A 27,457-nucleotide genomic window follows, 5' to 3' on the forward strand; every position below is an offset into this window, starting at 1 on the left:
CTTTTTTTGTTTTGGAATTTTGTGAAATGTTGTATAGTTATATATTTCGATCTCCTGAGCACGAAAATGAGATCCATTTTCATTTTCCTCACTTCGATTTTCCGGAAAATGCGGAAAACTAGCGTTACCATATGGTAATCGTGGGACCTCTAGAAAGACAAAATGGTTTTCGAATGTCGTTTTATTTTTAATTTTTCAAAAAATAACTGTTTTCAAACATTTTTATTTAAAAACTAAGTAAAATAAATGAATTCACGACAATGAAAAAAAAAAAACATTTTTGAACTGAAATTTATCATGGTTTTGTGTGGTACTGAGCAAAACATTGTACGCAAAGTCCTACGTTGCATTTACCACATGCAGTTCGTCCATTAACTCTGCATCCGTCACCGGCACAATGCCTACGATTTGATGGTATCACAAAATGTCCAACCTGATCATAGCGCAGAGTATGTTCAACTCCACCTGGTTGGTATGCATATCTGTGAAAGGGCGCAGGTCCAGCATTTTTGGGCGGTACACACTGGGGATTTTTGTATAGAGATGCGGAAAAAAGTATACATCCCAAAAAATATTTACATTTTTACTACTAACGAAGTTGTATATATTTGTGTATGAAAAGAACATGTTTAAAAACTATTTTTTAAAAAAATTTAAAAAAACAATGTTTTTTAAAATTCATAAATTTTAATTTTTTTTTTTTTATTATTATAAGCCAGCAAATATTTACGCACAGGATACATGTAAGTTCATAATTCTGAATTACCCTCAAAATGTCAAAACAAAATTAAAAGTGTTTCGTTATCATTATGCACACACTAGAAAGCGTTTAATTATTATTACAAAAAATATTCAGTGGCGCCTGGTGGCACCTGCAATTGATTAAAACTGAAAGAGACGCTATTAAGCAACACGTTGATACTAGTTTCTGACCATAGGTAAATGTAGCTCAACTTGCAGATCCAAGAATATGAAGGAATATAATTTTTTTTTTCGTAAAATTAATTATAAATAGATAATCAAATGCTCTACAGCCTTTGTTCTTCCGGCTAAAATATATAAAAATATTGTACCCTAAATGAAAAATAAAAAATTGGAAGTCGGCTCAAGCAAAAGGAAAAGAAACCACCTTGGGCTTTGAAGTTTTTTCTTAGTCAGTTCAATACTATAAAAAAATTATACTTTTGACATATCTATAAAAAAAGAGGTTGTCTGTAAAGTCGGTTTACTGACGATAGTTTAACGTGATAACGTCATAAGAAAATACTGATTGAATGGTTGCATTTTTCAAAAGAAAATTTTAATTTTATTTGTTTGATAGATATTTTGTATGGATATAGAGAATGAGTTAACATTAACATAACATAATATACTTTAACATAACATAACATAACATAACATAACATAACACAACATAACATAACATAACTTAACATAACATAACACAACATTACATAACATAACATAACACAACATAACATAACATAACATACCATAACATAACATATCATAAAGCATTCACCAACAGCTTTCATTTGATACCCATATTGTACATATACATCCGAAGGTTACCCGGGTCCACGTTTTGACCTATATCTCGAGACCCTATCTACCAATAGGTATTCAAACTATACGGAAATCATCTTCAATACCTACTTAACAATGTGTGTAAGTTTGGTTTAATTCGGTTCAAAGACACGGCGGGTCCACGTTTCGGCATATATTTCGAGACCCTAGTCATCAATAGGTATGAAAATTACCCCGTATTAAAGCACTTATCAACAGCTTTCATTTGATACCCATTTTGTACATACACAACCAAAGGTTACCCGGGTCCACGTTTTGGTCTCTATCTCGAGACCATAGTCACGGAGCGGCATGAAAAATACTCTGTAATAAAGCATTCACCAACAGCTTTCATTTGATACCCATATTGTACATACACGTCCGAAGGTTACCCGGGTCCACGTTTTGACCTATATCTCGAGACCCTATCTACCAATAGGTATTCAAACTATACGGAAATCATCTTCAATACCTACTTAACAATGTGTGTAAGTTTGGTTTAATTCGGTTCAAAGACACGGCGGGTCCACGTTTCGGCATATATTTCGAGACCCTAGTCATCAATAGGTATGAAAATTACCCCGTATTAAAGCACTTATCAACAGCTTTCATTTGATATCCATATTGTACAAATACATTCTAGGGTCCACGTTTTGGTCTCTATCTCGAGACCATAGTCACGGAGCGGATGGAAATACTCTGAACTAAAGCATTCACCAACAGCTTACATTTGATACCCATATTGTACATACACATCCGAAGGTTACCCGGGTCCACGTTTTGACCTATATCTCGAGACCCTATCTACCAATAGGTATCCAAACTATACGGAAATCATCTTCAATACCTCCTTAACAATGTGTGTAAGTTTGGTTTAATTCGGTGCAAAGACACGGCGGGTCCACGTTTTGGCATATATTTCCAGACCCTAGTCATCAATAGGTATGAAAATTACCCCGTATTAAAGCACTTATCAACAGCTTTCATTTGATACCCATATTGTACATACCCAACCAAAGGTTACCCGGGTCCACGTTTTGACCTATATCTCGAGACCCCAGTAACGGAGCGGCATGAAAAATACTCTGTACTAAAGCATTCACCAACAGCTTCAATTTGATATCCATATTGTACAAACACATTCTAGGGTCCACGTTTTGGTCTCTATTTCGAGACCATAGTCACGGAGCGGCATGAAAAATACTCTGGACTAAAGCATTCACCAACAGCTTCCATTTGATACCCATATTGTACATACACATCCGAAGGTTACCCGGGTCCACGTTTTGACCTATATCTCGAGCCCTATTTCCAAAATAAAATATAATCCATGTTACTCGTGGATGATGTAGCTTTCGAATGGTGAAAGAATTTTTAAAATCGGTCCAGTAGTTTTTGAGCCTATTCATTACAAACAAACAAAGTGTTCCTCTTTATAATATTAGTATAGATTACTTGTAAATAAAATAAAATTTATTAAGTTTATTTAAGCTGGCGTTCGTCGCTACTGGGTAAAAAATACCACAGATATAATAAAACCACTTCTAACTTTCTACAAAAATCTGCAAAATATCGTGACGTGCCGTTTCAAGTACCTTTCTGCATAGAAACAAAATACGCGCTCATTACGTAAAATAAATATTTACTTAATTATATTATTTGCCTAGCGACAAACCCCCGGTTTAAAGTCATATATTAAATAGAAATCGGCAAATGAAAAAGAGGCATGTACTTCTGAACCACAGCCTCCAGTCACCGTAGCTGCACTTTCCGAAATACAAATCGATAGCATTGAAGGTATGTATCTTTTGTGTTTCTTGTACCATACTTCTTGGTTATTAACTAATTTGGCAATATACTACATACATATGTATGTATGTACATAGACAAAAGCAAGGAAAATATGAAGAAAGCTTTGATTGCCACAACAATACGACTGCTAATGGAATGTTCTTCATCTGACAGCGATGATTAAATAGAAAAATAAAATCATATGATACTAAGCTCGTAATTTTGCATTTTATTTGCTTTATTTTTTCCTCTTTTTTATGTAATTTAATACGAGGTAGCTCAACTGGAAAAAATTGCAATTCTTGTAATTTTTGCGCCAACAATTCAGTCAGCTGTTCGTGAAACTTACAAACTTTTTTGATATTATATATTTCTCTTTGAGACCGAATACTTAGAAATTAGATTACTAATTTTTACATGAACAAACTTATTGATGCTGAATCGTTAAATTCTTTTTAATATATGTATGTACAGTTAGTAACATAAATAAGAATATAGGAAGGAGCCTCATTTATGGAATTGTTTGACGCTAACGCTTTCCTTAACACATTGACTGCCAAGGCACTTTCAGCAAATAAGATGCTCTGGGGCCACAGCATTTTTTTTTTTAAATCTCATCAGAGACGCCAAAATTGGAATTTAGGGTAGTGCTGGTAATATTTTCTGCTTAGAAACAGGCAGTTTTTAACTAATTAGTATGTCACACACATATGTTCGACGTGGCGCCTACCGACTTTTTTTAACTCAGGGCCATGGCGGACATATATGCACGACAAAAACATTGGCTAAACATCAAAATACATCGTCGTCATACAAGCTCTACTTCGTTTTGCAAAAACAAAACAATTGGGAGTATGTTGTTTTTGCAAACAAACACCAAACAACGTTATATGACGACAATGTATTTTGGTGTTTGAATCCGTTGACTATCAGTAGTAAATGCTTTTGTAGTGTACAAGAAAGCTACGAAAAAAATAATGCACAAATACGATGGTTTAGAGAACAAATTACTTCACCACTTCTAAATTTGCAGAAGCCAGGAAAAATATGAAACCAAAATCAGGCAATATTCATATTTTAAAAATAAAACTAAGTGCAAGTAATACAAAATTACGTCGAACAGGTACTTTATGTTATTCCAGACTAAAACAAATGGAAGGAAGGGAGATCGCCAGAAAGAAGGCTAAATGAGTATACACGTATTGCCCGGATTGTCCCCAAGAGCCATTCATGTGTTTAGAATGTTTTGGGAATCACCACAAACAAGTTTAATGGCTTCATTTGCATAACTACTTTGTAAAAATAATATGTAAAAAAATTTTTGTTACTACAATAAAATGAATTAAATTTTTTTTCAAAACCAATTTTTTCCAATTGTTTTTTGAGCTGCGCCGAAGCCACTATAACAGAAATTTCATGGGAAGCCATATATTTTATTATTGCAATAAAATCATATTTATCGTCAATCGTTGCTGTATGACATGGCGAGAGAGAATAATAGTCGTGTCGGACACATGTGTCCGACGTGGCGTAAACCGCATAGTACAGTGTCACACATATATGGCCGACGTGGCAGTCAATGTGTTAGTATGTAATCAAAATATTTTACACATGGTAATTGTGTACTGGGATAAGCTTTCATATGCGCCTTAATTTAGCTGTAAATTTAAGGTACCGTTATCCACGATTGTTCAGTCAGCATAACATAACATCTCTATCCTCAGGCCCTTCAATTTGTCCTAGTAAAACCAAAATGCTTCATATATGTAAAAAACGGGAGTGTCCTCCTTCTTCCCTTACCCTCAATGGCGTAAATATTGTAAATACAGATAATCTGAAGTTTCTTGGTATTATATTCGATCCCAAATATTCCTTCCAACAGCACTGTAAATAAAGGGTGTTTTTTTAGAGGTTAGGTTTTCAAGTTGGCACTACTTTTTTCGTAGATGGTTTTTTTGACAGCTGTCACTTGATTTATGCTCAGTTTGGTTTGCCATTTCATAATGAATAGACTTACACCTGAACAACGTTTGCAAATCGTGCAAATTTATTACGAAAATAATGGTTCAGTTCGCGCGACGCATCGCGCGCTGCGTCCAATATTCGGTCGACATAATCGTCCATCAGAGTCACTAATTCGATTAACCATGGATCGGTTTCGCACCACGTTTGCTCTAGTGGATAATACGTATCCTCAGAGACGTCGTACAGTGCGCACCGAAGACGCTATTGCTGCTGTGCAGCAGAGTATCGAAGAAGAGCCGAATAAGTCCATCCGCCATCGCGCGCAGCAATTGGAGATGTGCCCATCCACTTTATGGAAGATTTTGCGGAAGGATCTTGGTTTGCGGGCTTACAAAATCCAACTCGTGCAAGAATTGAAGCCGAACGACCATCAAGCGCGTCGCACGTTCGGTGAATGGGCCCAAAACGAGATGGCCACCGATCCCGATTTTCACAAGAAAATTTTGTTCAGCGATGAAGCTCACTTTTGGTTGAATGGGTATGTCAATAAGCAAAATTGTCGCATTTGGAGTTAACATAATCCACAAGCCATTGCTGAGACGCCGTTACATCCTCAAAAAGTCACTGTTTGGTGTGCTCTATGGGCAGAGGGAATCATTGGTCCATATTTCTTTAAAAATGAAGTCGGCCATAATGTTACAGTCAATGGAGAGCGCTATAGAGCCATGATTAATGACTTTTTCGTGCCTAAATTGGACGATGTTGATGTGAACGACCTTTGGTTCCAACAAGACGGCGCTACATGCCATACAGCCAACGCAATAATCGATTTATTGAAGGAAACTTTTGGTGAGCGCATTATCTCGCGCCGTGGTCCTGTGGCGTGGCCTCCAAGATCGTGCGATATAACACCGCTGGACTATTTCTTGTGGGGCTATGTGAAGTCGCTTGTCTACGCAGATAAGCCCGAGACGATTGACGTCTTGGAAGAGAATATTCGGCACGTTATTGCTGACATACGGCCCCAATTGCTGCAAAAAGTGGTCGAAAATTGGGCCTCTCGGCAGGAATTTATTCGAGCTAGCCGCGGCGGCCACTTGCCCGAAATCATTTTTAAAACATAATGGCAAACCCTTATCTTTATAATAAAGCTAAATTCTTGGCCATAACATTAAATTATATACGTTTTATTTCATCTTGAAAACCTAACCTCTAAAACTAACTATATGTTAAATTAAATATTATTAAATACCTATCAAGCAAACGCTCGCTAATTAGCTCAACTCTTCTGATAAACGTGGTAAACGCCCTCATCCTATCAACCATTAATTACGGACTAGCTGTTTATGGATTAGACGCCAAACAAAACCTAAAGGTGCTTGCTGCCCCCTACCATGCCGCAGTGCGCAGATCCATACGCGCCTTTCCGACATCGCCCATAAAGGCCATTCTTGCTGAATCGGGCCTTCCGTCTCTACACGACAACATGGAGGACAAAATATTCAGGCTCTATCCAAAGCTTACTCTAAGCCTCAACCTTCCTTTTGGCAAAGACTTTCGATCTGCAACCTCACGCGTATCTACACCAAAAATACCCTCATCAATACACACCTGCGCCTTATTTGCTAAACATGCGGAGCTACCCTCTAAACTACACACTCTGCGGTACACCAATCACCCACCGTGGGCGGTTAGCAAAAAAATTTGTATCAACGACCTAGTTAATTTACGGAAAGAGAATACCCCAACCCAAACGCCGCTTACAGGGCCAAGTTCGCCGAATCTATCGCAGAATACAAATTTAACGGGTGGAAATTGATTTTTACTGACGGGTCAAAAGGACCCCACACTTCTTACGCAGTGGTAACAGAAAATCAGGAAGTTATCGCGTACGGCCTTCTATTTTCATTCTGCTCTATTTTCACCGCTGAAGCAACCGCAATATTACAAGCCGTTCAATACTGAGCCAAAAGTAAGGGTAAGCATATAATTTGCTCCGACAGTTTGTCCTGCTTCCAAGCCATTAAAAACAACAAAAAATCAAGCAAAATAATCGACAGTATCAAAAACATACTAATAACCCATCGGAGTAGCATCAAAATTATGTGGATACCTGGGCACTCCAGCATCCAGGGTAACACCAGGGTAACCATTTCCATTACACCAACAGTCACATCAGAAGTCATCCTAGCCAGCGACATATACCGACTTATTCATGAACAGAGGCAAACTAAGTTACTAAGTGAATGGTCGTATTATCACCATTACTCGAATATTAACCCCAAACGTACAAAACCTGCCTATCCATCATCGCTACTCACCAACCACATTTCTCCATACACACGACTCCGTATTGGGCACACCATAATTACTAGCGTACACCTATTACAGGGTAATACATCCAACACCTGCCCCTTCTGCCAAGCAACAGTCAGTGTACATCACCTACTGGTATCCTGCCCAGAACTTGCTTCTCAAAGGCATCACCACTTCAGCAACACAGATCCTCTTCTACTTCTAAAAGAAGCCACTGAAGAAAACATCAAAAATATTTACAAATTTCTGAAGGACACCGACCTACTCCGTCGTATCTGATTCAACATATAGTTCATCACCAGACAGCCGAAAGCCTCTGCTGCTAGCGCTGCGTTTGCTTAGTTTACTTTTAATTTTATTATCATGTAAGCTTTAAAAAATAAAAATAAATAAAATATTTTAACGCATTGATTAAAAAAGTTAAAACTATTAAAAGGAAATAATTAAAGTGAGTATAAAAACTTAGGGAAGTACGTTTTCTATAGGGTTATTCAATAGGTGCGCTTCAACTTTTTTCCGATAGGGAGGGCGAACGACGCAATATTTTTTATTTTTCGCTTGTCATTTGTAAACTTCATTAGTATACATTTCATCATGCAACGCTACACACTTGAGCAACGATTGCAAATCGTGCAAATTTTTTATGAAAATAATCGTTCTGTTGCTGCTACTTTAAGAGCATTACGGCCATTTTACGGTCCATTTAACAAGCCGTCCCGTTTTGGGGTTATGTGAAGTCATTGGTCTACAGTAACAAGCCGGCGACGATTTGTGAGCTCAGAGCCAATATTGAACGCGAAATTGCTGGAATTTTGGCCGATTTATGCAAAAGAGTGGTCGAAAATTGGGTTCAACGATTGGACTTCGTAAAACGTGCACGCGGTGGTCATGCAAAAGAAATCGAATTTCATACTTAAATGTATATGTTCAAACTCGATAATAAAAAAAAAATTAGTTAAAAAAGTCAAACCGTTTGGGTTTTATTCAAAAAAGTTCAAAAGTTGAAGCGCTCTTACTGAAAAACCCTATATAAATTTTTGCGACATTTTTAGTAATGGCACCAAGAGGAAAAGAGCGTTCTGATGATTTAAAAAAACTGATTATAAAATATCACAAGGAACATAAATCCGTGCGAGAAATCGGTCGTTTGATAGATAGGGGTTTTGCTACAGTTCAAAATATTGTGAATAAATATAATATAAAAGTGCGGGAAGCACCACTAATAAAGAGCGTTGTGAGCGTCCGCCGCTCTTAAGTCCCAGCGAAAAAAGCTTAGTTGTACGGAAAATCAGGACATACCCCAAAATAAGTGCCTCCAAATTGAAAGCTGAAGTTGAAAATGAGACTGGAAAACAATTTAGCACCCAAACTATTCGCCGGGTTTTGCATAGTGCTAGTTATCATGGGTGCAATGTTGGGGAAAAGCCCTTCGTGAGTAGTGTCAATCGGAGTAAACGGAATTCATACGCAAAAGATCATAAAAAATGTGACCAAAGATTATGGAACCAATTTTGTTATATTTGGATTAAATATGATTTTTGTGTTTCATGCATGTAAATAAAACCCAATTTTGTTATAACTTAGGTTGTTTGAAGGAATCGATTGGGGGGAAATTGAAAACGTGTCCGGTGTATACTTACTTCTGTTACTAACTGTAGACCTCATGAAATCCTGAATCCACAGTTGATACAGAATTGATATCTAGAAAGGGTTTAGGGCCTAGTGGTATTTGAGAATGTCTGCAACGTTTACGCAAAATGTTATCAGATGAAAACTTGCCATACACATTATATGTTTTGCCAATAATCTGCTATCCCCACCTAGTCTACAGTCGATTGAGTTCTTAATCTGCTCACAAAATTGTTGTAGTATTTATTCTTAACGAAATATGAGCATATCTTCAGCTGGGGATAATGGTTACTGGGGCGTAAAATATCTGAATACACCAACGCGAGGAACTGTATTTTTCTATGCCGACTTGGATAAGACGCCTAACCATTTTTATGAGAAATTATTTTTCACAAAATCGGCTCGCCGCAAAGATCGAGACAATCAGCACAATTATCAAAGATCTGCAAGATTGTCAATGCTGCCCATATCTAGAAATCAGTTCCTAGTTTTAATTCGCTACAACTTAACTAAGAGCAGCTTCAGATAGTTCTGCATTGAGGGAGAAGGTGTATGAGAGTTTCTTGAGATTGGTCGCACAAACGACAAGAATTAGTGGACCATATACCGTTCATGTGCATACTACTGCGCAGTCTGCAATGGCCCGTGATTATTCTCAGTTTATGCTCTTTTGGTTGTACCACCCAGCAGGGATTTCGCCTGGCGTAGCCCCATAGTTTGATGCCAACTAACCTCCCTTAGCCTTAACTCTTCACTCCTAAGTTTCTCCTTGATGATGGTGTGTTGTCCCATAGCAAGTAAGGACTGAGGTCCTACTGGTAACAAGGCCGCTACCTCTCTTGCCAATGCATCCGCTACTTCGTTCCGAGTTATACCCGTGTCCTGGGACCCGAAATTCCTAACAGTTTCAGTTTGTCGATACACTAAAGGACCAGTGAGGTCTTAATCTCACAGGATAACAGAGCCTTGAGTGCCGCCTAACTGTCGCTCAGAACAGCAACTCGCTCATTCCAGAAATTCCTGTTTAAGTAAAACTCTGCACATGGACAGATGGAAGACGCTTGGAAAACTACCCATCGGCACAGAGCGCTTGGTCCTGGGGTCATATATTTCAGCGCCTATGGCTTCTGGTGTCTTCGAACCATATGTGAACGAGTGCAGGGTACACTCCTGTAGTTTACTTTCGAATGCTAGTGTACTCCAGTTTACCTTGTTGTTGTTGTTGTTGTTGTTGTAGCAGTATCCTCGCCCTGTCAGTGTAGTGTAATTACCGGTCGTCTTCGTCTAGCTCATCTAACGGTAGGCCCAGGAAACTGGCAGTTTCGACGGGTTGGGTCCAGAGGGAGAGAGGTGTTAGATGAGTGGGTTTGATGGGGCATGTGAAGAGGTGGTTAGTGTCGTGCGGGGTACCTTCACATGCTTGACATATGTTTAGTATGTCGGGGTTGATTCTGGATAGGTAGGAGTTTAACCTGCTACAATATCCAGAACGTAGTTGTGCCAAGATTAAGCGGGACTCTCGGGGAAGCTGGAGCTCTTCGTCTGCGATAGGTGGTGGTTGGACTCCGATAACGGCATTCGGGGGTCGGGAGCTTAGGAAGGTGGTAATTCCCATGGCAGCCGGTTCTACGTTACCGGAATGACTCGGGTTTTTATTCCCGACCAAGGGCTGCCGTCCCAGTACACTAGCCCTGTCTAGTGATCCGTATCTTACCCCAGTTTACCTTGTCATCCAGTTCAATTCTGAACTTCTTTTTTTAGAATTTTATGGCTTAAGTGATATCATCTCTGGGTAACTGGGCAAGTGGGAGCTGCAGACTCAACAATTCCATGTTCTTAAATATTTACTAAGCGGGTTAAATATTTTTGAAAAATAAAACAAAATCGCTGTACAACCGCCAAATCATACTGGCGCACTTTATATTATTACACACGTTGTATACAGTGCAGAGGTGTGGCCAACATCAGACCGTTAACCGGGTCTTAACGATTTTGAAGAAATCAGCTGATTTGCTGACGTCGCACGGGTTACGAGAGTGGTTTGCTTACGAAAAAACTGAGATTATGCTGGTGGTATACGAAAAAATCACTCCCCGCTCATGTTGCTTGCAAGAATGATAGATTACCAGGTTTGGCTAATCTGCTATGGTGCAATCTGCAAAATTGTGTGACTAACCTCGGCTGCCACGTCACCGGGTACTGGGCAGCAAAATTCTACCCGCTCATTTCATACGTATTTATACACTCGTCCAATCAGTCGTTGTTCAGATGAAGAAATCAATTTGCATATTTTTGTTTTGCAGTTTTGCTGAACGTTCCTTCAGGTTCTGGTTTAAAAACTCCGTACTCTGTATAGTAATCTATCATTTTTGACTTCCAACCAATGAGCGAACACAAGTCTAAAGGTGATGGCTAATCCAAGTTACACTTGCTTCGCTTCGACAGCTGTCAAAAAAAAAAAATAGAATAGAAAGAGATTGGCTTCACACGCTTTGGATTTGAATAGCGACTTTAAAATTTAAATTTCACCTAGGAATCCACCACTTGGTCATGGAAGCTTTCAAAGCGAAGCTAAGAGAACAAAGCCAGGGTAAGTAAGGTACGGTGCACTAGACAGGGCTAGTTTACGTGGCCGGCAGCCCTCCGTCAGGAAAAACCCCCGAGACATTCCTGTAACGTAGAAGCGGCTGCCGTGGGAATGAATTTTGTCTTTTCTGTCTTCAAGGGTTATTGTTCAAGCCAGACACGAGCACATTTCTAGATATCATTCCATTTCCGATCTTTTAACCAAACATCGATGTGATATACGACTACATTTTTCATATATATTGCTATTGTATATTTATTTCAAATTGGTTTGGTTTTTATACAATACTACAACACAAATTGTTCAATACTAACGAAATAAATGCAGTGTTTTCTTTCTGTACCATTCTTTATTAATAAAATGCAAATTGTGTAGCTGACATTATATCTACTTGCAGCTCTTTTCGTTGAAAACCCCGAATTATAACTTTAATGTAAATATGTATGCACGTGTAAATTGTCCTGTGTTCAACCATGCCTTTCAAACTAGATTACTTTATTTATAGGTTAGGATAGGTGCATGTGTATGTTCCCTATTTGCAGCCACTGTTTTCAATCGTTTTCAACTGCATATAGCGATCATAGATGTATGGATGCATATATGTATTGTATATGTTTGCCGTCTGCCGAAGTTGTGATCGGCGGCAATGAATGACACGATTTGTCTTTTTATTTCTTTGTTTGAAAATCAGAATGCATGCAAATGCTTTATAGAAAATATATCTGCCTCCGACTTGCGCCGCCTAGGATTTAACAACATGAAAAAGCCAGCTGTAGGCGTCTAATATGATCCACTATTAGCAAATCATTGTCAAGCAATGCTTTTACAGAATGTTTTTCTAATATGGCAGAAACTATTTCGAACACCAACATAAGTAATATACTTCTTTAGTGATTTTTTTTCTGAAACAAAGCATGCTTAGTTGGCTCAATTCAATTTAAAACAAAACATTCAACAATGACTGAACCTGCAATAAACTTGAACAAGATATTAATGAAAGCCAACTGTAGCTAATCAAAAACCTCAGGTGAAAAGTATTTCTTGTCAGGTGCTGTGACACTTCGAACCGAAAAATTGAAAAAAGTTTAAAAAAATTAAAAAAAAAAAAATTAAAAAACAAAAATTAAAAAAACAAAAATTAAAAAAACAAATATTAAAAAAACAAAAATTAAAAAAAAAAAATTATTAAAAAAAAAATTATTAAAAAAACAATAATTAAAAAAAATTATAAAAAAAAAATTATTAAAAAAACAATAATTAAAAAAAAATATTAAAAAAACAATAATTAAAAAAAATTAATATATTAAAAAAACAATTAAAAAATAATAATTAAAAAAATAAAAAATAATTAAAAAAAAACAAAATACATAAAAACTAAATGAAAAATTAAAAAACAAAATTAAAAAGAAAAAATGAATAAAAAAAAATTAAAAAAAAAATGAATAAAATAAATAAATAAAAAAATTAATATATAAAAAAAATATATACAAAAAAATTTTATAAAAAACAATTAGTATCAAAAATTAAAATCAAAAATTGAAAAAAATTAAAATCAGAAATTGAAGAAAAAATAAAATCAAAAATTAAAAAATTTAAAAAATTAGAAATTGAAAAAAAAATTAAAATAAAAAAAAAAAAAAAGATTAAAATAAGATAAATAAAAAATTGAAAAAAACTAAACAAATTAAAAAAAGATTAAAAAAATTAGGAAAAAAAAATTAAAAAAAAACTAAAAAAAACAAAAATTAAAAAAAAAATTATTAAAAAAAAAATTATTAAAAAAACAATAATTAAAAAAAAGTAATTAAAAAAAAAAGTAATTAAAAAAAAAAAATATTAAAAAAAAACAATTAAAAAATAATAATTAAAAAAATAAAAAATAATTAAAAAAAACAAAATACATAAAAAATAAATGAAAAATTAAAAAACAAAATTAAAAAGAAAAAATGAATAAAAAAAAATTAAAAAAAATGAATAAAATAAATAAAAAATTTAAAAAAATTAATATATAAAAAAAATATATACATAAAAATTTTATAAAAAACAATTAGTATCAAAAATTAAAAAAAAAAATTAAAATCAAAAATTGAAAAAAATTAAAATCAAAAATTGAAAAAAATTAAAATCAGAAATTGAAAAAAAAATAAAATCAAAAATTAAAAAAAAATTTCAAAAATTAGAAATTGAAAAACAAAAATTAAAAAAAAACTAAAAAAATAAAAATGAAAAAATTTTTTTTAAATAAAAGAAAATTTTATAAAATATAAATAAAAAAAAAAAAGTAAAATAAAACAAAAATTAAATTTAAAACATTTAAAAAATAAATAAATAAAAATTGGAAAAAAAATTTAAAACAATAAAGAAAATTTAAAAAAAGAAAAATTTATATAATAAATAAAAAAAATTAAATAAAATAAAGTTGTACAAAAAAAAATTAAATAAAATAAAAAATAAAAAAAATTAAAACAAAAGCATTAAAAAAAACTGAAAAAAATGAAAAAATATAAAAAACAATTGAAAAATAAATCAAAAAAATTAAAAAATATAAAATAAAAAAAAAATTTAAAAAAAATAATTGAAAAATTTTTTTAAAAAATTGAAAAAAATAAAATAAACAATTTAAAAAAAAATTAAAAAAAAAAAATTTAAAACAATAAAAAAAAAATTAAAAAAAAAACAAGTATAAAGTGGCAAGTACAATTTTTATATGGCTAACTTCGTACACACATCGTGTCAAAGGGAGACACGCGACTCACTTTCTTGAAAGCAACGTTAGAAATTTTAACGTGGTTCGTGTAAATGAATTTCTAATATTAAAATAGTGGAAATGCAATAAATTGACCACATACACAGACATTCACGAAAGTAAAATATCTTTGAACGGTGTTTAAAAATTAGGCCTTTATTAGATGAAAAAACGCTGTTGGTTTTAAATTTGTTTCGTTTATTTGTATTATTTTGAAAATTTAGGATCTTATTGTAGTATTCATACTGTAGCATCAAATATACGAATATATGTATATAAAACATCGATTGACGTTCGTTCTTCGTTCTTGCTTTTCGTGTTTAATTTCTTAATTAAATGTCCGTCTTTAACTTTCATGTAGTGATGTTATGCAGGGCAATCTTGTTTCAAATATGAAGCTTTTTTTTATATGTGTCAATTTGGGTTAGAAATGTAAAAAAAGACCAACAATTTTACAGAGGTCCGTAACGAGTAAAACATATTTGTAGAAATCGGTCAAATATAATCATCAACACCATTCAGAGAAATACGGAGGAGTAGTCAGTATTCCAATTTGTCTTGTCAACTACAATACAAAAGCGAGTATCAGCAAAATGATACAGATCGTAAATTTAGCAATCATTTATTAATTCATTGCTTTATGCGTTTTCTTTGTAATGGTTAATTTCAAACTTTGTGTCTACTATTCATTCCTAATTTAAGTTCTCATCTTCCTTTCGCCTCCTATACCGACTGTAGTTCGCTCCTTTTGTATTTTAGCGATATAATTTATGTTTATTACTATTATTTCTATCCTTTTTATTTTAATCATTTTTTTTAAATATAGATCCCTTAAAGTAAACCCTTTTTCCGTCTATTACATTCCGTTTATTGCGTTTGCAAGGTTTAATTTATGTATGAGTGTGAATGTCTATGTCTGTATTGAATTCTTGATTAGATATCTTTTATATTTTAAAATAATTATTCTTGGTTTCGTTTATTTTATTATTATACTGATGTATTTTATCATTACCGTTATTATTAATAATTATTCTGTTTTCTTTAATAATAATTCTGGTTTTAATAATTATGTTTAATGCAAAAAATGTTCACACATTGAATGGGAGCGGGGGCAGGAGGAATTTGCTTGAATTCTTTTTTAGTTTTTTAAGTGTTTTTCTGAAATAGAATTTTTTTTTATTCTTTATGCAATTGAAATGTATATAATGTATATCATTGTTGCTGTTGCAGTGTATTATAATGCTTCTCGTTTTTTTATGTATGTGTGGTTGTTGCTGCTGTATTACAGTAGGAAAAGGTATATAGAGGAGTTTTAGAATTAAGTAAGGATTTAGGGTTACTTAAATTACGACACATCCTGATCTTCAACATCTTGAATCTCCGGCTTCTGTTCGCCATCACCTGTGCAAGAAAAAATTTGTTAAACATATTGAAAATCAAATCAGAAATTGTGTACGAACCATCGGCCTGCATATCAGACGTCCATAATGTGAGATTATCCCTCAGCAACTGCATGATAAGTGTGGAATCTTTGTAACTCTCTTCGCTTAAGGTATCTAGCTCAGCAATGGCATCGTCGAATGCTGCTTTCGCTAGTCTGCAGGCGCGATCCGGCGAATTGAGAATCTCGTAGTAGAATACCTACAAACACAAACATATATGCGTTAAAATGATTTTGATTCCTACGAGGAGCTCTTTATTAGGATCCTTACCGAGAAGTTCAACGCCAATCCCAAGCGAATGGGATGTGTTGGCGGCAGATCATTCATTGCAATATCGCTGGCTGCTTTATAGGCAATCAGGGAATTCTCTGCCGCGTCCTTGCGATCCGAACCGGTGGCAAACTCAGCCAAATAGCGATGATAATCGCCCTTCATTTTATAGTAAAACACTTTACTTTCGCCTGTTGTGGCGCACGGAATGAGGTGCTTTTCCAGCACATTTAAAATATCGGAACATATATCTCGCAGTTCTTTCTCCACCTGCCCGCGGTAGGTTTTGATCATTTCAAGCTTCTCCTCGGCGCCTTTGTTCTCCTCTTTTTGTTCAATGGATGTAATTATACGCCATGAAGCACGTCGTGCGCCAATTACATTTTTGTAGGCGACAGAAAGGAGGTTGCGCTCTTCGACAGTTAACTCCACGTCAAGCGAAGCAACCTTTTTCATGGCTTCAACCATTTCTAAAAAAAAAAGTATAAACAAATATTTATTAAAACATATGCCAAATAAATATTTTGTAGAATATATTGAAATAATGGTCCCCTAAGAAATTTAAGGTTAAGGCATTACAGAAGACACTGCATACATAAACATACATATGTGGACGAAAATATCTTATTAAGAGCCATAGTTTCAGAAATGTTTAATTTTTAAACTTATTTAAGAAATGATATCTCAACGTACATTTTAATTTCAACATACATACATATACAGGGCCGTCGAGGTAAATCCTGAAAACATTTCGAAAGCTCTGGAGCAGTAGCGTTAAGTCTAAAACCGCTGATAAAGGGACATATTTTTAGTGTATTGTTTCCTGATTGACATTGGAGTGCCGGAGCAAGTGCTAGTGAAACGATGAGTCGAGAGCAGGACAGAAGAGCTGCGATACTAGAGTCACTTCACGCCGGAAAAAGCCCTAAAGAGATAATTGAGTGGTTTGGCTACAAAAAAAAACGCAACCCTGGATGGAACGCGTGGCTGCTGGAAGAGAATGTGTGTTTCAGCAGGACTCCGCACCTGTTCACAAGGCAAAGAAGACTCAAGGCTTGGCTCCAGAACAACCTACTCTACCACTGGTCACCAGATTTTTGGCCACCTTCAAGCCCAGACTGCAATCCTCTTGATTATTACGTGTGGGGCACAGTTGAAGCAAAAGTTAACGCGAAGCCTCATAACACTAAGGACGCTCTGAAGACAACCATCGAGGAAGTGATGACCACAATGGACAAAGAGGAGGTAGCTCGCGCATGTGGGCGCTTCAGGTCCCGGCTGGAACAGGTAATTGCACGAGATGGAGGTTACATTGAATAATTTTCAACTATGATATGTGTACTCACATTATACAAAGTTAAGTGCAAATAAAATTATTTTTGAGTAAATATCCAATAGTTTTGTTTTTAAGTTCAACATATCGGATTTACCTCGACGGTCTTGTACATAAAAAGCTCCTCATAAAAAAATATCAGGCGGCCGCCGTAGCCGAATGGGTTGCTGCCTGACTACCATTCGGAATTCACAGAGAGAGAAAAAACATTTTTTAATAGCGGTCGCCCCTCAGCAGTTTTTTTTGCCATGAAAAAGCTCCTCATAAATAATATTGCTGTTCGGAGTCGGCTTAAAACTGTAGGTCCCTCCATTTGCGGAACAACATCAAGACGCACGCCACAAATAGGAGGAGGAGCTCGGCCAAACACCCAAAAAGGGTGTGAGTGCCAATTATAAATATAAATATATATGTATATATAATATATAAAAAATATATAAATAGAAGGTGTCTGGGTAGAATAATTTCAAAAATTGTATTCCATAAACTCTCTGCGCTATTAGGTAGTATCAGTAGAGCAGCTGATTTAATTTTTTCTATACATGGTATCTAAATTGTCAAATTTTGTTTAAATTACTCCAAATTGTAAAGCTTTGTTTACAGAATTTGATACTCCAGGGGTCTAAGGTAGAAACAAAATACATTACTTTTGCTGTTTTGCTCTTCTGCCGTTAACTAATTGATGTGCCTCGGCCATAACGAAGGTGTATTAAATAAGGTGTGATCAACAACTCTCTTTTAAGCGACCATAATGTCACAAAATATAAACAAACGAATTAAAATAGGTAACATTTTTTTACATTTGCCATTAAGTTCCTTCGGCTAGATTTCTAGTTGCTATCCAGCAACGAAATTCCATCTGGTCTCTTTTAAACAGATAAATATTCAAAGTAATAAACGAACAAAAAGCTTGCAAGAAAGTTGAAACAAAATTCATTATTGAAAATTAAAAGTGAAATAAGTAAAATGAAAAAGTAAAAAAAAAAAAAAGCTGGGCAGGCATACTCCGTAGGGTCCAAGGTAGATTTACCTACTTCTTCCATATTAAATACTGTATGTTTCCTTTTTCCGCATTGTATTAAATATATTGATTTCTTAACTTTTTAATAGCTGTTGAAAACTACCAGCTTCGCAAGCTCAACATTGTAGTCTGCTTACTGTCAAATTCAGACACACTTCGTTAAATATATTTTGATCATTTGCCATTAATGCATTGAAATGAGTAATTTTTGTTCGAAATCTTAAAATTTTGATTGAAATCTTGAATTTTGACTTCGTTAAGTCTTCATTGCTCACGAAAAGTATTAGTGCTGTCTATAAAGATTTATAGAGCCCCAATTCTGATTCGGTTTATAGCTTAGCAATATGTTGATATCTAGACTTGTAGAGGGAACATATACAAAGATTTGAAGGAAGTTTCTTAAAACCATACATGAGGACTAGATGGCTCGTCTCCATAACTGTCTACGGAAAGAAGCTTTTTCCCCTATGAGTAATCAATGGTAATTATCCAAGAATAGGTGGCATGGGTAAATATTAAATAAAATAAAAATATAGGTGACTGATTATTTTTTTGTTTGTCATCCCAATAGCCACACTGCACTTCATACTAACTTATCTGAAAATAGTAGGAAACGATTAATTTGCACTGATAGGTACCTACTGGTAGTTAAAAATCAGTGCGAAATCAGTACCAGTAGGAATTTTTAGACATCAGTAATTAGCATTAATTAATTAACTAGCAACTAAAATAACATCAATACAACTCCAATTCGACCTATTTTATGTATACCTATTATCAGAATGTTTAAACAGCGCTTACCTAAAACCGCTAAATGAAACAACTAAGAGACTGAACATAAATGTTAAAAATAGGTAAAAATACATGGATTTTATTTTTTATTCCTTCCATACATATCACCTAATCAGTATAAGCACCCAAAGTTTCTTCATAAATAACCCAAGCTTTGTCTTTGTTGCAAAAGTACAATCGAGTCAACACTCGACTCAGTGTCCGACTGCAACGTCGAGATGTTTTTGATTGTTTCGAGTTGACTGTCTTTTATATTTTTTTATTCATACTAATTGAGGTAATTGGCAAAAATTTGTTGCGCATACAAATAAAGCTTCCACGGGCCATAAGCTAGTTCGAGATGGTCACTCACACCTTATTTGATGCAGATACGATATTTGTCAGCAATATCTTGCGTTATATGTCATAATATCTTACGAAAATAGAAAAACAAATATAGCAGCCATATTATTTATTTTATTTAATTTCATTTCATTTCCCAACATAAAATACACAAAAGTATACATTCAAAACAAAAACAAAACATAGGGAATTCACGCCAGACATTATGAAATATAGAAGACTACAAAAAAAATCTCGAAATGAGGACGCTGATCGCATGCAATTCATCTCATGCGATATAATTCAAATGGAGACCTCATACGATAAATCACAGACCCTATGACATGGAAATTTTTTTTTTCGTTCAATAGACCTTTTCCTTTTGCTCGAAATTCAGGCCGAATGGATTTTTTTTTAATAAAAATTTATGAGATGAAATGCCCACGTAAAAAAATCATCTACGATAATTGTTCCACACGACATAAAATTGACAGTTTGCATGCAATAGCTCATCGCAAATGGAGATGTAGTGTTATGCATGACTATTCGCGACTGGAAATTCGTCTACAAGAGATAACATTGAAATATTTGAACAATATACATAAAACATATCGCATTCGCCCATCACTAAGTATATAAAAAAAAATGCACATGCAGAAATGCACAGCACTCTAGCGATACTCAAATTTTCATATTTCATTGCTAAAATCCTCTATACCGGTATCGCTTGCCCCGCATTCCACACTCAAATATTACAAGCAAAATACGAACGAAAATCCCATTCACCTGCATGAGATAGACAAGGCCGTCAGCATCGTCCGGCACAAGTAAAACACGAGTGCGAAAACAAGAGGATAAACATGTGATACAGACAAACCGCAACGTCGACGCTGACGACATCTGCGCTATTTTAGAAGGTGGAGGACTGCATGGATTCTAGCAGCTACATATATTCACGGAAAATGGCAATGCCGCCAACAAACTATTAGCTACTTCTTCGTACATGAATACTTTTATATATTCATCCTTGTTTGACTAATATTGAATTATTAAAATTAATACATAAATACACCGGCTAACACCAACAATAAGTGCGAAGGCAGCGATGCGAGTGGAGTAACATGTAGAAATGTAACTTACTCAAACTAGGATTAAAGCATGAGATAATCGTCATTCACCAAATAATCGAATATAGGTATGCATCGTATATGGATAGTTATTTTGGAGTAAAAATGGGAGACTGTTATAAGGACTACTATAAATTAATAGAATGTTTTCAAACGTTCATTTAACATCCACATATACCACAACCTGTCTTAATATATATCCCAACAAAGAGTATCACTGTGCTAGCATGGAATATTTTATAATTACAAACTTTAGTGCAAGGAATATGGAAAAAGCTATCCCAGAATAGTAAGGTGTACCGAAAATTACTTATGTACAGCTGGTCTAAAAGACGTCAATATGAACCTTAAAACCCTCAAACGATTGATGTTGGATTATGTGCGCGCATGTGCGATATGAATATTCAAAATATAATTTGTTGAAAAAATACATTACAAAATGTAAGTTTTGCAAAAATTCTATTAAAATAATTTACGCGATTGAGTTTTCTCCTATAATTTCGTCGTTGTTTGCCATCAAAAGCGTCATTTAGATTCTAAGACTTCACTCAAAATATGTAAATATTTCATGTGAAGCATTTGATTGTCTAACAAAAATTTTCAGTACCCTCAGTGGAGACGAACCTGAAACGGTTCGTTTCGTATCACTCCTTGAAATCTAGAATTACCACACTTATATCGTTAGAAATTTAGTCAGCATATTATTAGAATTATGAGATATTCAGAAATTGTTGACAGATTTGCGTAGCGTCTTGCTTTTGCCCATATGCATTATATACCGGTGATTTTGCTGCAAAACCATCCAAAGTCGCTGTCTACAACTTATTGTTGTATTATAGGTGACCGATCGATCCCATTCATCGATTTTTCGCGCTAGCAACTATCCACGAGCAAACGCCACATTAACGAAAAACACACACAGCCCGAACGTATGACGAATAGGCATGGGGAAAAGAAAACACGAAAAAAAAACATAAAGAACGAAACTTGTATATGTCAATTCTAAGCAAAACGTGAAAGCACGATAGTAGGTAGCTAGTGACACTGCTCACGCGTGCAGGACAAAATATCGGTATCCGCAATGAGGTATGCGCCACTGCGGGTTAGGAAATGTACAACAGACTTCTAATTGCCCAAGTGGTTCCACCGTTCTCTAGTAGTCGAAATTTTGATATTTCCTCTATATGAATAAATGAATTTAACTCATGTAATCACGACACCCTGCCTTTCTAGACCCTTCCCGCAATCTTTCAAAATACATTTTCAATTTAGAATGCTAGACCCGTTTTACTTGTACATGGCAACTAAGAATTAACTGATGATTAATGAGTAGATTGTTTGGTACTATTTTCTATATTCGCCGAAGAGAAAACCGCGGTGAAGCGAATATTTATATATGTAGCACTACACTATGCGTACATTGTCTGCGTACCTAATACTTCAGCATCATCATACCAGCTTTATCGATGACCTTAGAAAACTTTTCTATATGTATACCATTGCCCGTAATTAATTTTTCCCACCCCAACATCTTATTTTTTTTTACATATTTGCAAATTATTATATAGATAAGTAAAGACTTCTGGAAGTTTAAGAAACAACACTCTGAAGCAATCTAATTATAAGAAATTAAAATCGCCGGCAAAAACCAAGTTTTCAGTAACTTTTCGTTATTGCGGCCATTTCGCTTCATTGAAATTTTTTTTCCTCCCAAGTTGACGCACCATCGTCGTTGCCTTCGTCACAAGAAGTATACTATACTCCGCGTGTTTCTATTCAGTTTTTTTTTTTTTCTTTTCTTTTTCGATCCACACCCCAGAATGAAAAACCGCATTATTCAATTTACGGCAACGCATTTTCTATATAGTAAGTTATGTACACTCTACGTACTTACCGTCATATCGCTCGGCTTGCTCCGCCAGCTTAGCCTTGTACACATTATTTTCACGTTCAGACATTCTATTTTATCGTTTTTAACAATCCTTTTAAATAGCTTATTTTCAATTTAGTTATTTTCCTGCGTCGTTCTTAAACAGCAGTTTTCAGCGTTCTACACCTTTTTATTTTTCGTCGTCGCCTGCGCTTCCGAAATTCAATTTTTTACTTTTCTCTACTACAAATTTTTTCTCTTTGACAAACGTTTTATTTCTGCTGCTGCTTTCGCTTCTTCTCCGGCACTAATGTCGTTGTCGTTCTCGTTACCCGACCGCTGCGCTGCTGTCGCTTTTGGTCTTCTTCTTCCTACCTTTTCTTCTTCTTATTCCACTTTTCTCGACTTTGTCGCAGTAGTCGACGCTTTGTTCTACACTTTTTTCTTCTCTATCTGTGCCGTCTTAAAACAGCGTCAACAGTTGGAAGAAACAAAAATGTACAGATTTCAGTTCAATATTTAAAGGAAAATACTTTACACAACTCAATTAATTATTTTTAAACAATTTTATTTGAGAAATTCTCAAATTTTAACCGCTTTCTATGAACAATACTTCGATGAACGTCGTTGCTCGCCGTTGTCAACTCGTTGATTCATCTCCTATATAAACGAATACGAAGCGACGCTGAACGACGGCTTCGTTTGAGGCAATCAATATGGCCGCACCTATTTCTAAGTGCTTATTGTTATCTCCTTTGCGAGCACGTGTTTTCCACGAAACACTTCAACACTTTCGTTCAGTTTAACAGTAGCTATCTTACTCCACTAACATATCTGCTTTTTGGCGGATTGTTTGAATATTATGGGAATTGAAATATTTCAATGCCTTTTCGAGTTCATAGATGTCGCAAAAACATTAAATTTGTAACATGATACTAAGGTATGATAATAAGGTACTAAAAATAATGGAAAACCACTTTTTAACATTAGAATGAAGCATTTAACATTACCAGAGAATGTTAATGAAATGAGATTTTTTCGAGTACTAATTATTAATTTTTAATGTGGTGTTTTCATTTTATGGTTGAATTGTGGTGTATTTATTTTGTGGTGAAAAACTCAGTGAGGTGTCTATAAAGTCGATGTGCTAAAATCCCTTACTACAAATTTTTCAAATGTCAATTGTACTAAAAATTCTTAACAGTAACATTTGCACCTTCTCATTCCATTAACATTCTCTGGTATTACTGCCTCCGACTCTTCTTCTTAATTGTAAATAATACGATGCAGAAATTTGATATACACGCTTGTAAATGATACGGTGTAGAAATTTGATATATTTTGAATAAGTTTATACTTGCTATTGAGATTTAAGATTAACTTCTTAAGATTAGTAGACACAGGTATTTTTTTATCATTTTAATAAACTCATAGTAAAAGCTGTTTCGATATTACTACCAAATCAGTGTTTAAATATTTCGATAAAGTTTTACTACCAAATCAGGGTTGTTTTATACTTTTTTGTCCCTACGCTCATATATTTTCCCCCCTAGGAAACTCCCAACACTTTATTTTTGCCCCATTTCGTTTTTATACTCATTATTTGATTTAAAAATATCGCTTTTGATAATTTTACCATAAGATTACTTAAGCTATATACATATTTTCAACCAAATTTTCGTCGAGAAAAAATTAGGGATTTATATAGTTTTAACAAGTATATATGTATAACTCGTTTTATTGAAATAATTCATTTATATATATATATATATAAGGGGAGGGTTTCACCCTTTTTGGGTGTTTGGCCGAGCTTCCTCTCCTATTTGTGGTGTGCGACATGATGTTGTTTCACAAATGGAGGCACCTACAGTTAAAGACGATTCCGAGCGTCAGATATTTTTATGAGGAGAAATAGACTCGGAGGTTTGCCATTGCCTGCCGAGGGGCAACCGGTATTAGAAAAACTTTTTTTTTCATTTTGGTGTTTGACGCAGATTCGAACCTACGTTCGCTCCGAATTCAAAATGATAGTCACGCACCAACCATTCGACTACGGCGCCAGAATATATGTATGTACATATATATATTTGTTTTTTTAAATAAGATAAGTTACATATATAACGCATATTTATTATTTATTATATATCTGCACATATTTATAAAAAGTATTTATGCTTATAATAGTATTCAGTTCTGTTTAAAACAAGCCAAGCATTTGTATCTAACTAAGACACGTTCGTTAAGTCTCTATAAGAAAAACTATTAGAAATAAATTCTTACTTTGAGAAGGGACCTACATTCTAAAAGTAACATTGAACACATTGTAATTTTTTGATAAATTTTAAATAAATCAAATATTCATACAATTCTGGCGAGACCATTTTTTTGTGATGTGACTCTTTACACTGAAAAGAGCAGCAGTGCTGGTTTTGGTTTTGCAGTTTGGAGCAGTCGATACAAATCGAGATCAAACCTTCGTGACTGAGCTTTTTCGTTTCTTGTATGTACATCGGGGATGAATGTAGAAAATAAGGTCTTGATTTAAAAAATGCTCACAAATTCCTCAAGTTCTATACTTATATGCCAAATACACGACACAAATATAATTTAGTACGTTTTTTTATAGAATGTTTTTAATATGGCCACATTAACACCAATAACCGAATGTTGCCACAAAAACGGGCTTATTTAAATTATGAGTGGAAAAGTAATTTTCAACTTTGAAGAACATTTTGTAATCGGTCGAAAATTCCCTACATTTCAAGCTTTTTAAAAAGCTGTACTCTTTTCCCTACAGCCATTAGGCCTCTTCTTTTCGTCAAGTGTTAGCAAGTGGAGAATAGATGAAACAACTGGTATAAATGAACATATCTTGGCAATACTAGAATACAGCTGTTTAATGAGTTATAATCATACTCGCTAGCGACGAATTTTACTCGATAACTTTGTTGTTGGTTTCGCAAATTTTAATCGAGTTAATTGAGAAAAAAGACAGCGAGGCTTATTATTTTTCAAGAAATATCTGTACTTGTAGTAGTACATATATGTAAATATAGGCCTCTTCGATTCAATAAGTGGTGAGTGGATGAAGCGGCTCCTCCTGTTTTTCATCTACCATTATATCAATATTTACCAGTTTAGAGCCGTTTTTGTGAAATATGAATGTAATACGTCTTTTAAAATATCGATTGAGCAATTGGTACATCCAAAAAAAAAAATTCAACATCTCCAAATTTGTTGACAGTCCAGTAGCGCTACAGCGAAATGCGTATCAAGGCGAATTCATTGAAGGTACAAGCATATCAGCAAGAATAATAAAGTAATTGATTGCGCCCTTCGAATTCGCTGTGTGTAAACAAACAAAAAGACCGGGAATTATTGATGTGTCAAGAAGAAGAGTAAGCGAAAGCAATGAAACAACCAAGGTGGATTTAATAAGGTGACAGCATTCACCCAGCTGAATTTTTCGCCGTAGTGATGGCTTACGTCAAAATGATATGCTTTGTTTGTATGCATTGGTATGTTTACATTCGTATGTTTACATTTGCTTGCTGATTTTGACTTGATGCTTGCACCAAACGCAACAACAAATACATGTAGGGTTTTACTTATATGTGTTTGCTGTCACCTGTAATAAATTCGCCTTGGAAACAACCAAACATAAGAAATTATGCGCACACACACATACACACTCTTGCCATGGCGTCTTCCGCATAAAAACATAAACAAACTGCATTTGGAGGGTTTATATTAATTTGTATTTTCAGAATCTAGCACACGGCACTTCGTTATCATTAGTTCGGTTAGTTTCAATCTCATAAATCACAATATTACGAAGCCATTCACTGAATTTTAATATATTTCCTCCTTTTATTTATTTCGTTCGTTTGCTTTGTATTGGGAAGTGAGTTGACGTCAGACTTGTCAAAATCGCGACAAATAAAGTAACTGTTGTGCCAAGGCGCAACCAAGGTGGATTTAATAAGGTGACAGCATTCACCCAGCTGAATTTTTCGCCGTAGGTATGGCTTACGTCAAAATGATATGCTTTGTTTGTATGTATTGGTATGTTTACATTCGTATGTTTACATTTTGTGGGGGACTAAAACCCCCACATATGCTTTTTATTTTATATTAACACTCTTCATTTGTGACGTTTAATTCAAGACTGTTAAAATAAAACTTATAACTTATAAAGGAACTCTAAATTTATATGTCTTGTCGTTTGCAAGAACGCTTCTCGCATCATCTCTTTCTTAGAACGAATAACGACGTTAAATTAAATTGAATAATGAATAAAAATGAATAATGAATTCAGTGTGGCCAAAAGGATAGGTATAGGTGTGTTCCCGTACGACACTTTCAGCTGTGTTCCCACAATTTGCTTGCGGATTTTGACGTGATGCTTGCACCAAACGCAACAACAAATACATGTAGGGGTTTACTTATATGTGTTTGCTGTCACCTGTAATAAATTCGCCTTGGGCGCAACCTAAGGTATTCAATTCGCCTTGTGTTTTTTTTTTTTGCGGTTTGGTGTTGGAATGTCAAACGTGGAATGCTGCTGGCCGGATATAAATCCGGGTCGTATCGGTAACGGTCAACCGACTGTCATGGAAAAGTTTTAAGGCCCAAATTATCAAAAATCAATTGGAATGCACTTGGACAAATTAATACAAAA

General features: G+C 34.7%; 1 protein-coding gene across 1 annotated transcript; it reads right to left on the reverse strand.

Moving 5' to 3' along the window:
- Positions 1–14,777: 14,777 nt before the first annotated feature.
- LOC129245644 (14-3-3 protein epsilon) lies at positions 14,778–23,438 on the reverse strand. Its single transcript, XM_054883952.1, has 4 exons — positions 22,801–23,438; positions 16,313–16,782; positions 16,061–16,241; positions 14,778–16,001 (listed from the first exon to the last, which is right to left on the reverse strand). The coding sequence occupies exons 1-4, from the start codon at positions 22,862–22,864 to the stop codon at positions 15,946–15,948; spliced, it is 771 nt and encodes a 256-aa protein (XP_054739927.1). The 5' UTR covers positions 22,865–23,438; the 3' UTR covers positions 14,778–15,945.
- Positions 23,439–27,457: the final 4,019 nt, after the last annotated feature.

Source organism: Anastrepha obliqua, chromosome 1 (genome assembly GCF_027943255.1).
Source record: "Anastrepha obliqua isolate idAnaObli1 chromosome 1, idAnaObli1_1.0, whole genome shotgun sequence".
Classification (NCBI taxonomy): domain Eukaryota; kingdom Metazoa; phylum Arthropoda; class Insecta; order Diptera; family Tephritidae; genus Anastrepha; species Anastrepha obliqua.

Coding starts and splice junctions, on each gene's coding strand:
- LOC129245644 (XM_054883952.1), bottom strand. CDS start 22,864: ATGTCTGAACGTGAAAATAATGTGTACAAGGCTAAGCTGGCGGAGCAA. Junction 16,783..22,800: donor GCAAGCCGAGCGATATGACG/GTAAGTACGTAG, acceptor TTTTTTTTTTAG/AAATGGTTGAAGCCATGAAA. Junction 16,242..16,312: donor GATTGGCGTTGAACTTCTCG/GTAAGGATCCTA, acceptor TTGTGTTTGTAG/GTATTCTACTACGAGATTCT.